The sequence below is a fragment of the Pleurodeles waltl genome, chromosome 7, assembly GCF_031143425.1.
Source record: "Pleurodeles waltl isolate 20211129_DDA chromosome 7, aPleWal1.hap1.20221129, whole genome shotgun sequence".
In the NCBI taxonomy this organism is placed as follows: Eukaryota; Metazoa; Chordata; class Amphibia; order Caudata; family Salamandridae; genus Pleurodeles; species Pleurodeles waltl.
This window is the reverse complement of record NC_090446.1, coordinates 1,433,171,657-1,433,184,433: the sequence shown is the minus strand read 5'-3', so window position 1 is coordinate 1,433,184,433 and position 12,777 is coordinate 1,433,171,657. Positions and strand designations below refer to the sequence as shown.

The 12,777-nt window shown below is 44.4% G+C and overlaps 1 protein-coding gene across 1 annotated transcript in view; it reads right to left on the bottom strand.

Moving 5' to 3' along the window:
• The window catches only part of LOC138247427 (putative methyltransferase DDB_G0268948), a 354,679-nt gene that overhangs the window by 169,256 nt on the left and 172,646 nt on the right, over positions 1-12,777 (bottom strand). The window contains exon 5 of the mRNA XM_069202058.1: positions 9,636-9,739. Coding sequence (XP_069058159.1) covers positions 9,636-9,739 — 104 coding nt within the window. The remainder of the gene's footprint in view (positions 1-9,635; positions 9,740-12,777) is intronic.

Below are 12,777 nucleotides of genomic sequence, written 5' to 3'. Positions count from 1 at the left end.
CAGACTTATCTCACCTGGTGGGAGCAGCATAAATAGCTGATCACTCCAGGCAGGAAAAATCCCAGCTTCTGCAGCATGAGGGGATCTAGCTTGAGCCACTGGGCCATGGGGCTCCCCCGTGGCCCCTAGTGTTGTGCATGGTGGTGTCCTGGGTGGGCACCAGGGGCAATTACCATTGATTAATGGGGGCACCGGAGGATGGGGTCTCCAGGGCCAAAATAGGCCTATGGAGGGTGTCGGAGGGGCCCCTCAACTTCACAAAAAAGAAGCTCCTTGGGGGATGGGGTCCCTAGGACCTAAAAATCCCCTCCCCCTTAAAAAAGCAATCCACAGCTCTTCCTTTTAAATGCTGCTGAGTATGAAAGCCACCAAACCACCTACAACATCTGCCATTTTGCCCAGCATCTTCCAGCTAACAGTATACAATGGTGCTCCCACCATTTTCCAAGCTGATGGACAGTGTGTTTTCTTTACAATCTTACAATCCTGTGTTGGAGGTTAATGCATTGTTGATTTATTGAAGTTCAATCTTTCTTGACATCCCCTGGTCTGAGAGCAGATTCCACTGGTCTTCCTTGTAATTGCTGCTGGATATGCAAAGGTGCCAATTCACCTTCAGCCCCCCCACCCCCACACAATTTGTCTCCATCCCTTCCATGTTCACAGTGAGCAATGGTCTGGCTCCAGGTCGGTTGGCCAGAAGGCCTGGCTGTTGGCCAGGCATGTTGTCAAACCACTGCTGTGCAGTGTGGGGTTGGCTGCCTGTGCCAGTGTTTGCCAAAGGACTTGGTCACAGGCTGGGGCATTACATATGCTAATAAAATACCATTTACTTTAGAAAACCCTAGAAATTCAATGAGATAGAAGGGTTAAAGTAACATTAATGTTTTGAACTACAAATCACACAGAAATTCACCAGTTGTGACCCCTTCATGCACTGCTCATGACCTCACAACACAACACTGATAACATGTTCTATAACATTGTTTATGACATCACTGATGGCATTTCAGATTACATCATTGATGACATCATGGGGCATATTTATACTCCGTTTGCGCCGAATTTGCGTCGTTTTTTTCGACGCAAATTTGACGCAAAACTAACTCCATATTTATACTTTGGCGTTAGACGCATCTAGCGCCAAAGTTCATGGAGTTAGCGTCATTTTTTTGCGTGAACACCTTCCTTGCGTTAATGATATGCAAGGTAGGCATTCCCGTCTTAAAAAATGACTGCGATGCATATGCGTCGTATTTATACTCCCGGGTAAAAATGACGCCCGGGAGTGGGCGGGACTAAAAAACCCGCATTTGCGCCGGATTTTAGCACCTGGGTCAGGGCAGGCGTTAAGGGACCTGTGGGCTCAGAATGAGCCCAGAGGTGCCCTCCCAAGCCCCCAGGGACACCCCCTGCCACCCTTGCCCACCCCAGGAGGACACCCAAGGATGGAGGGACCCATCCCAGGGAAGAAAAGGTAAGTTGTGGTAAGTATTTTTTTTAATTTTTTATTGTGGCATAGGGGGGCCTGATTTGTGCCCCCCTACATGCCACTATGCCCAATGACCATGCCCAGGGGACAGAAGTCCCCTGGGCATGGCCATTGGGCAAGGGGGCATGACTCCTGTCTTTGCTAAGACAGGAGTCATGTTAATGGCATCTGGGCGCCGAAAAAAAATGGCGCAAATCGGGTTAAGACGATTTTTTTGCCTCAGCCTGACTTGCCCCATTTTTGGACGCCCAAACGCCATTTTTCCCTACGCCGGCGCTGCCTGGTGTACGTGGTTTTTTTTCACGCACACCAGGCAGCGCCGGTCGGCTAACGCCATTCAATAAATACGGCGCCCGCATGGTGCTTCAGAATGGCGTTAGCCGGCGCTAATTTTTTTGGCGCAAAACTGCGTTAGCGCAGTTTTGCGTCAAAAAGTATAAATATGGCCCCATATCATCTAATGAGTGGTAGTTTGTTTTATAGTTTACATTGTGGAGAGTAGCTACCATATTACTTTTCTACCTAATTTTATGTCCAGCTAAGGAATGTAAGTATTTACAAAACATAAGTGCTCCTAATGCATCATAGGTGTGTAGAGGTATTGAGCATATAAACCTTTGCAATGAAGAGTAACTCTGTGTGCAGGTGACAGTTGTTGGTTTGGTTCAGCAAGTGCCACGCAAGCTGACACACTGTATACTTGGGCCTCATTTAAAAAGAAGTGGCACAGTGCAGCGCTGCACCAAATTTTTCCACGCTGCACTGTGTCTTTTCAGAAATGTAGACGTGTGATATTTTTTGCAATAAGGTGCACCCTGTGTTTTCTCTAGCACTGTTGCTAAAATTAGCTGCCTATCGCCAAAGCAGGCACCCTTACACCAGAGTGTAAGGGTGTCTGTGTTGCAGGGAATGATCGTTGATGTGCAGGAAGGTGTCCCTTCTTTCACATAAACAATCATTAATGCCATTTTGCTCTTTGTAATGCCCCCCCGCAATTTGGCTCCATCCCTTCCACGTTTTGCTGTAAAAGCAAAGATGAGGAGAAATAAAAGTATTTCTCCTTGTTGTGCCACACTTACACCACCCCTGGGGTGGCATTAGTTTTAAATGCTGCCACATGGTTATTATTTCTTGTAAATCAGGGGCGGCGTCAAAATGCAATGGGTGTTGTTGTGGAAGGCCCACAGCAACACCCAATGCACGACCCTTTCACGTAAAGTGATACGTGTAAAGGGACTGTATTTGCAAGGCAGCATTAAGCCACAAAAAGTGGCTTAACGCCGCTTTGTAAATATGAGCAGGTATTGCACCACCAGAACTTCAGAAAAAGGGACGTTCCAGTGGCAAAATGCCCTTGTACATGAGACCCTAAGGGCCTAATTTACAAAGAAGTGATGCAGTGCAGTGCTGTGCCAAATTTGACAGCGCCACGCAGTGTCATTTCGGAAACGCAAGGATGCGCTGTATTTACTACAATATGGTGCACCCATGTGTTTTCCCTAGTACTGGCACTAAAATTAGCTGCCTAGCACCAACATAGAAACCCTTGCACCATAGTGGAAGGGTGCCTCTGTTACAGGGAATGATTGTTTATCTGAAGAAATCTGTCCTATTCCTGCACATAACAATTAATAATGGTGATTTGTCACTTCTGTATGCTGCAGAATGCATCACACATAGAAGTATCAAATCATCATTAATTAATGATTGTTCATGTGCAGAAAGGAACACCTTCCTGCACATAAACATTCACTAATGCCATGGGAAAAGCAAAAATGAGGAGAAATAAAGGTATTTCTCCTTGTTGTACCACTCTAATACCACCCCTGGGGTGGTAATAGTTTTCGGCGTTGCCACAGGTTTCTGATTTCCTTGGGCAGTCTGGGGCAGTGTCAAAATGCAATGGGTGTTATCATGGGATGCCCACAGCAAACACCCAATGCTCAACCTTTTCAAGTACAGTGATGTGAGTGTAAAGGGGCTGTATTTACAGGGCGGCATTAAGCCACAAAAAGTGGCTTAACGGCGCTTTGTAAATATGTAGCAGGGAACTGCACCACCTGCACTTCAGAAAAAGGGACGGAAGTGATGCAGTGCAGAGCTGTGCAATACGGTGCACCCCTGTGTTTTCCCTAGCACTGGCACTAAAATTAGGTGCCTAGCGCCAATGCAGAAACCCTTGTTGTAGGAAAGTACCATCTTTATTGGCATGTTACCCCAATTTTACTTGTTTCTCAGTATGTTTTTGCCTGTCTCACTAGTATCCTGCTAGCCAGGACCCCAGTGCTCATAGTTTGTGGCCTGAATGCGTATACCTGTGTAGTGCTTAACTGTGTCACTGAGGCTCTGCTAATCAGAACCTCAGTGCTCATGCTCTCTCTGCCTTTAAGTTTGTCACCATAGGCTAGTGACCATTTTTACCAATTTCAATTGGCGTACTGGAACACCCTTATAATTCCCTAGTATATGGTAACTAGGTACCCAGTGTATTGAGGTTCCAGGAGATCCCAATGGGCTGCAGCATTTATTTTGCCACCCATAGGGAGCTCAGACAAACCTTTACACAGGACTGCCACTACAGCCTGAGTGAAATAATGCACACACTATTTCACAGCCATTTTCACTGCACTTAAGTAACTTATAAGTTACCTATATGTCTAACCTTCACTTGCTGCAGGTTAGGTGCAAAGTTGCTAAGTGTGAGGGCACCCTTGCCCTAGCAAAGGTGCCCCCTCATAGTTCAGGGCCATTTCCCCTGACTTTGTGAGTGCGGGGACACCTTTACACGCATGCACTACATATAGGTCAATACCTATATGTAGCTTCACAATGTTAACTCCGAATATGGCCATGTAACATGCCTAAGATCATGGAATTGTCCCCCGATGCCAAATCTGGTATTGGGGAGCCAATTCTATGTGTCCCGGGGGCTCTACTATGGAAACCCGGTACTGCCAAACCACCTCTCTGGGGTTTTCTCTGCAGCTACTGCTGCTGCCACCCCACAGACAGGGTTCTGCCCTCCTGGGGTCTGGGCAGCCCAGTCTCAGGAAGGCAGAATAAAGCATTTCCTCTGGGAGCAGGGTGTTACACCCTCTCTCTTTGGAAATAGGTGTTAAATGCTGGGGAGGGGTAGCTTCTCCCAGCCTCTGGAAATGCCTTGAAGGGCACAGATGGTGCCATCCTTGCAAAGCCAGTCTACACCAGTTTAGGGAACCTCCAGTCCCTGCTCTGGCGTGAAACTGGACAAAGGAAAGGGGAGTGACCACTACCCTGTCCATCACCTCCCCAGGGGTGGTGCCCAGAGCTCCTCCAGTGTGTCCCAGACCTCTGCCATATTGTTTCTAGAGTTGTGACAAAAGAGACCCCTCCTGATAGGTGCTTACCTGGTTAGGTGGCCAATTCTCCTCTGAGGGCTATTTAGGGTCTCTACATTGGGCTTTTCCTCAGATAACAAGGTGCAAGAATCCAGCAGGACTCCTCTGCACTCCTCTCTTTGACTTCTGCCAAGGATTGACCGCTTACTGCTCCAGGACGCCTGCAAAACTGTAACAAAGGAGCCAGAAGACTACCAGTGACATTGTAGCACCTAATCCTGCCGGCTTTCTTGACTGTTTCCTGGTGGTGCATGCTCTGGGGGCTGCCTGCCTTCACCCTGCACTGGAAGCAATGAAGAAATCTCCTGTGGGTCGACAGAATCTTCCCCCTGTTTCAGCAGGCACCAAACTTCAGCTTCACCATTACTCTGGGTCCCCTCTCATACTGACGAATGTGACCCAAGTAACCCAGACTGTCCAGTGGTCCAACTTTCCAAATTTGGAGGAGGTAAGTCCTTGCCTCCCCTCTCCAGTCTGTAATCCTGTGCACCACGTGATCTGCAACTACAAGGGCTTCTGTGCACATTTCTGAGAAATCCTGCATGCACAGCCATCCCTAGGTCCCCAGCACTCTGTCCTGTGATGCTCAACTCCCTGAGTTGATCTCAGATGTCATGGGACCTCATTTTGCAGTGTTGAGATGACTGCCATGTTCAGACTACTTGAATCTGTGTTCAAGGACTTCTGTTGGTGCTTCCTTCCTGTCCGAGGGCTCTCTATATTGCTGAGGGCCCCCTCTGTCTCCTCTACTAAGTGGCAACATCCTGGTCCTTCCTGGGCCTGGGCAGCACCCTTTTTCTCCAACCGCAACTCTTGCAGCTAGCAAGGCTTGTTTGCAGTATTTTGCCAAGGAGACAACTCTGCATCCTACAGCACGCCGTCGGACATCTTCTCCATGAAGAAGAACTTCCTACCTCCTTCCGTTGTTGCAAAACCTGCAGCTTCTTCCAACCGGAGGCAGCCATTTTGCACCTTCATCCAGGGTTTAGTGGGCTCCTGCCCCCCTGGACACTTTAGCGACTCTTGGACTTGGTTCCCTTCCTTTGCATGTCTTCAGGTCCAGGAATCCGTCTTCGTTGCTTTGCAGTCTGTTGTTGTCCTTTCAAAATCCTTTATCACGAATTTAGTGTGTTTCTGGGGAAATAGTAGTACTTTACTCCTACTTTCCAGGGTCTTGGGTGAGGTATCTTTTACACCCTTAGTGTTTTCTTACACTCCCAGCATCCCTCTACACACTACACTAGCCTAGGGGTCTATTCATGGTTCGCATTCCACTTTCTTAGTATATAGTTTGTGTTGCCCCAGGCCTATTACATCCTATTGTATTCTACAGTGTTTGCACTACTTTCTGACTGTTTTACTTACCGGATTTGGTTTGTGGTGTATATTTTGTGTATGTTACTTACCTCCTAAGGGAGTATATCCTCTAAGATATTTTTGGCACATTGTCACTAAAAAAATGTACCTTTATTTTTAGTAACTAGGAGTATTGTCTTTCTTATGATATAGTACCTATATGATTTAGGTGGTATTGCATGAGCTTTGCATGTCTCCTAGTTCAGCCTTGGCTGCTCTGCTATAGCTACCTCTATCAGCCTCAGCTGCTAGAACACTACTACACTCTACTAATAAGAGATAACTGGACCTGTCACAAGGTGTAAGTACCATTGGAACCTACCATAAGCCAGGCCAGCCTCTTACACTTGTACCATAGTGGAAGGGTGCCTTTGTTACAGGGAATGATTGTTTATGTCCAGGAAGCTGTTCCTTCCTGCACATAAGCAATCAATAATGGTGATTTTCTTACTTCGATGTGTCCTGCAGAATGCATCACACATAGAAGTAACAAATAATCATTAATTAATGATTGTTCATGTGCACCAAGGGACACTTTCCTGCACATAAACAATCATTAATGCATTTTGCTCTTTCTACGTGTGCTGCAGAATACCCCAGGGGGGTGTTAGTTTTGGCACTGCCTCAGGTTTGCTATTTCTTGTAAATCTGGGGCAGCATCAAACTGCAATGGGGGTAGTGGTGGAACTCCCACAGCAACATCCATTGCACACCCTGTTGTATAGCTATTTTAGCCATATTTTAGACGTTATTTTAGAAAACTAGGCCTGCCGTTGTGCACGTTACCCAGTTATATTTTATGTAACATTGCTTTATTTTTTAGCAATAGCTACATTCTTGTGTGCTGTTTTATTCTCTCTATCTCATTGCCTAGGAAAGTATTACGTTCTTAGCAGGACATTTATTCCACTCTGTTCTTTCTTCAAGAATACAGTCAGATAGGGTTGCCGACAAACATGGTATGCTGTGTCTCTAACATTCACAGAAAAACACACTTTCGTACATGGGACCATTTCTTAGAATGTCAACTGTTCTATTCTAAAAGCACTCCTTTGTCCCAAACACATTAGAGGGAGATTCCAGCCAGATGACCACAACTGTATGCCGATTGCTTTGCTACAGCTATGTTCTTAGATGGCTGAACCCCGGATTTACATGGAGAAGGTGTCTTCCTAGACTACATGCTTTGTTCTCCAGCTATGAGTGATGATAGTCTCCCGGGGGGAAACCTGAAGGGCAGATTAAGCTTATTATGCTGTACTGAATCATAGTGTAGGGAGAAAACATATATATATCATATTATTCTTAGTGAAAGGATGGTAGGACTATTTTTGTGTTTTACTCTCCTCTTTGCCTGCTTGTTTTTATTGTGTCATCCTAGTTGTTGCAATACATGCCCTTTTATCCAAGATGCAGTTAATTCAATAAAACTCATATTTAACTTTATTCTACCTCTGTTGTCTTTGCCTGTGTGAGACCTTGGTAACAGGGAGAAAGGGATGAGATCTGATTGACCATGAATCCCCTGAGGAGTCTTTCTTTTCATGCGCTCGTTTGGCACAATCATCCCTGTTCTCGGACAGGGATGAGACGCTGCCAGTTAGCCAGAAACTATGAATTAGGCCAACGGGCATCATATGGTGTGGATTTGTATTTAGTACCCACAATCTATGTGATTCTGCCACCCAAATCCAGTAGCCTAATTACCTTAATGAGAACCTACGTGACAACCCCTTTCATGCAAAGTGATGCGTGTAACTGGCCCGTATTTACAAGACAACATTAAGTCACAAAAAGTGGCTTAATGCCACTTTGTTAATATGGAGCAGAGTATTGCGCCACAGGAACATCAAGAAAACGTTTCATTCCAGTGGCAAAATGCCCATGTAAATTAGGCCCTTAGTATTGTAAGCAGCCTTGAGTCATTGGACAGAATCATCACGCAATAGAATACTGTGTGTGCCAGGAACTAACTCCACTTGGATTGAGAAGTTCAGTAAAAACTCTGTGCCATGGAGCTTTGTGCCCACGTGGCTCTACAATGCTAAGTTTGTGAACGTGCAAAAGAAAATGAGCACTAGACCCCTTCCTGGGAAGATTTCAAAACATGGGCGGACGGGGCAGATTGCTACCGCTCAAGTCGAGAAAGTTGGAACTCGTGCTATGAAAGTTGCCACTCAAGTAGACAAAATACTTCAGTGGCAGAAAGATGTAGCATTGTCTTTTGCACTGAGTTGGGCCGTTCACACTGATTTAATAGCACACAACAAGCTCCCAGTGCTAAAAATCAGTGCGAGCAGAGCAATGGAAGGGAATTCCACCACTCACTGAACACCATGGAATCTCGCACAGTTTTTATGGAACTCTGCAGAATTCCGTGAAGTAAAACTCTGCAAGTTCCACTCATCCCTAATAGTAACTTAGGTGTATTTGTTTGTGGGTACATCATGGAGAGGATGGGTTCCTTGAGAAAGTGAGATGGAAACCAAATCTGTGTCTGCCTTGAAGAAGAGAATTTATTTATCTTGGAAATCTCCTCCTTCCACCTCCTTTCATATTACATCTTTCATTATAAATTGCCCATGGTGCATACCTCTACCATCTTGGTAACCTTTAGTTACCTTTTCTGCTCGAATGAGGGTGTGTGAAGGCAGAACATGTAGTTTCCGTGTAAAAATCTATTACAAAGCTCTCTCTTCTCTTCCTCTTGCGCAAGGTTGCCTAAATCCTGGAGGATGGAGCTGGTGTCTGATGTTTTTAAGGTGACACAGTACAAGATTCAGAGGGATTTCTGTATTATTTCCTTGCAGAGTTAATGTTTGTCAGATGTGCATGATTTTGTTCAGGTAAATTCTGTTTCCCTATTCTCTATATTCCCAGTTTTATGTAGCATAGAGGGAAATCTCTAGCTCTGCTTGGAAACTGTCATATAATTACTAGTAGTCTCTCAGTGGTCATGCTTTGAGCATTGAGTCACTGTACCCCTTGGATATGGAGGACTGTGTTAATATATCTCTTTCGAGAGTTGTGAAATCATCCAGGTAAACATTTTCTCTTCAGTGTATAAACACATCTACTTGTACTGAGAGCACCCCATGTTCATTTCCTTGCTTGGGTAGTGATGTGAGACATGGAAAAACAGGCTTTATTATTGGCTTTGCAAAGAGCAAAGGAGTTCTGATGATTCCTTTTGGTTCAAGAGGCTTTGCAAAGAGTAGATCAAAAGACTCCCACTGTAATTGGTTCACTTCCCTGTTTCCAGATGTGCAATATCAATTTCCAATATTGGCAGCAAAATGACTACAGTGTTTGAGTGGGAAGGCAGATTGAGGCAAAAGTGCCATGGGGAAAGGTAGTTCAACCACAAAATAGTGCTTCTGGTTCTCCAAAATTGCTTTTAAATATCTTACCTTGTTTTATGCGTAAAATGCATAGCTTTAAACATTTCTTCATATTCAGTTTTCATTATTCCAATTATAGAAGCACCAGGTCCACATACAAGACTGTCAAAAGCCTGCAAAGATACATACAATAATGTCAAGAATGACCTGCTGTTGCTTCACTCCATATGACGTAAATGACCAGAGCAACATGTCTCTGGTGCACGAAATTGGACTGAAACTAGAAAATATACCTGTTTTGGTAAATAAAAAGTAAGTACACAAACCACAACTGAAACAAACTTATTCACACAATGAAACCATAATGTGCACACAATCGCTAGCAACCATTTTTGCAACAAAAAAAAGCGTAGAGCTGAAACACTAACAACTCAACTAATAATTACAAATCTCACACACATTAATATAAAAGCATTTTGTATGTTTCGTATGCATTTAGTAATTAAATGGTTCCTTTGACTTGGCCATTTCTACTTTTACGTAGAAAGGATATAGGAAAATATATGAAACAAACATAATTGACATGAAAAGAAATTCAATGCAACACATGAATGGTTCATGGATAGATGGATCCCACTGCTCCTCAATATACCATCACCCACAATTGGTGTGGCCATCGCACACTTAAGTATCCCATGCTCCTGGTCAGTGAATGGGTGAGAGAACCAAAGGTAGTAGACCATATGGCAATTAAAAAAATTCCAAGTCAACATCTGAACACCGTGATCTATAATGCCAGTAGAAGGATGCCAAAATGTGAATGGTAATTGAAAAATCAAACTACATGTGTGCTCCAATACTGAATTTTAAAGAAGTGACCGGTTGCTTGGCCTCTATTTCAACTGAGGAAAATGTATACAAATAAAAAATGGCCCAGATTGCATGCAATATAAACACAAATCCCATCACTGATTTACAATATTTTGCACTACATCACCATAAACCTCACGCACATACCAAAAAAGATAAATTAAGGGCACATGTCCCTAAACCCTCTGCTTCTATACAACACTACTTTCCTATACAAAAATAGTATTTGTGTTGGATGTTATCAAAATATTGTCTTACACGTGTGGTATATGACATAAGAGGCCAGATGCACAACATTAGTTACACTTTGAGTAAAAACAATAATAAACTTGGCTCATTCATGTGTGTGTGAGTGACATCCATCCATAAAACCCTCCATAAACCCCTACTCACTTTAGTAGAAAATCTGCCCCTTTTCCAATCAACTCCCATGTGCCCCTCCCACGTTTATAGTTAAACTCTACACTTAATGTAGGCTGGGTAAGTCTCACTGTGCAATACTCTCACAATACCCCAAACTGGTTTGATTGGATTCTCACTAACAAAGCTCCTGCTCAATCCTGTTATTGTGGTAAACAGCAGTCTGGCTTTACTGGAGGAACATATCTTAAGCATTTCTTAAGCATTTTAGTGTACCAACATGGATGATAAGTAAATGGCAGGACTTAAAAGAAAGTTGACTCCAATCTATAAAAATAGAGTTGATTTGTATATTTAGATACCAAAATGAAATCAATCAGATGCATATAACCAGAGTTATGGATTTTAGAGTGAAAAGTAAATCAGTACTTTTCAAGCTGTCAAATTTGACCTTTGTGGTCAGTGGAGAAAATCACTAGTGACACTCAGTCAGGGGTTCTCCCTGTGGGCTGCGGGAGACTAGTGCCTCTAGCCCAAGGAAGTTCACATGATACCTTTTGGTTCAAGAGGGGGGTCTCCTTCCATTTGGAAATGGTCTCTACTCAGGATTGAGTCGTAGTTGTGCAGGTGCAAGGTGGCACAGATGTAGAGTTCCATGCCCTTCACTTCATGGAGTCCTGGAGGTGCAAACACATGTCTCTTCTTTATCCTTGGTTGCAGTTCAGAGCAGAACTGAGATTCTGGTGTCAGGGGTGCCCCTTAAGCCCTAGATTGAAGTGTGGGGAGAAGTGGCCAATGGACCACTAGCCCCTGCGGCTAATCTGCCCCTGATATGACGACATCCAGGGGTTTGTGTCACCTTTCCTACCTAAAACCCTCTATTTTTCCACTTTTCAAGATATCAAAATCCATGCTTTACTCTACAGAACAGGTAGCACATCTTAGGGATGTGGCTAGCCTTCTGGGAGTGTGCGTTTCCTGACAAACTAAGGCTTTGTCCTCCTCTTGGGACAGCCTACTTGCATATCAAAGGTGGTTTACCCTTTAAACATCACCGCCTTGATGTGTCACTTCACTAGCCTTCCTACCAGGAAGGGAAGTGACATCTCCTGCCCAGGTAGGCCTTTGATTCTGACTACTTGGAGAGTTCACGCCTCCTTGCAGGAGGGTCAGAATCCTGCCTCGGTGGTAGCAATTGCAGGCTGCCAGCCAGGGCACACAAAATGCGGTGGGAAGCAGGTGGGCAACGTCTAAGGAAGCCACTTGGCCGCATGTCATATTGATTCAGATTGCAGTCAGGTTTAATGAGACAAGTTGTTTGATATCAACATGATATACTTCAGTGGGACCATTAATGGAGTTGGCATTTTTCAAGGGGGGTGAGGTGCCAACCTGTGCTATCCACTGGTATCATGTACTAGAGAATTATAAGGAGGTTAAAGTCCATGCCAATTGGGGATACCAATTTAGAGATACGAACTTTAGGGAGAGAGTACTGGGGCCTGGTTAGTAGGCTTCAGTGCACTTTCAGAGTCATAACCAATGACACTGGGGCAAAAAGTGTGAGGGTGGCCATACAAAAATACCACTTTCCTACATTTACATGTGAGAGACTCTGCAGTCAGGAGAGACGGATCCTCACATATAAGTAACTTACATTCTGTGGTAAGTTTTGTACTACAATACATACTGTCACATTGGCTCTCATTGGATCAATATCTAAGATACGGCGCACTAGGGCGGTAGTTAGGGAACTAGCATCAAACTTTTTGACACTAGTTCGGAGCTTTGCAGGATTAGCATAAAACATGTTGACGCTAATCCTCCAAAGCCCATTGAGGCCCATTTTGAACAATGTTGTGCCTCCTTATAACGCCTGCTATGAGCAGGCGTTAAAAGTGCCAAAACAATTACGCAAAGAAAACTTTTAGATTTCTTTGCACCATTTATATGGCCCCCCCTAATGGGGGAATGCCCCCTA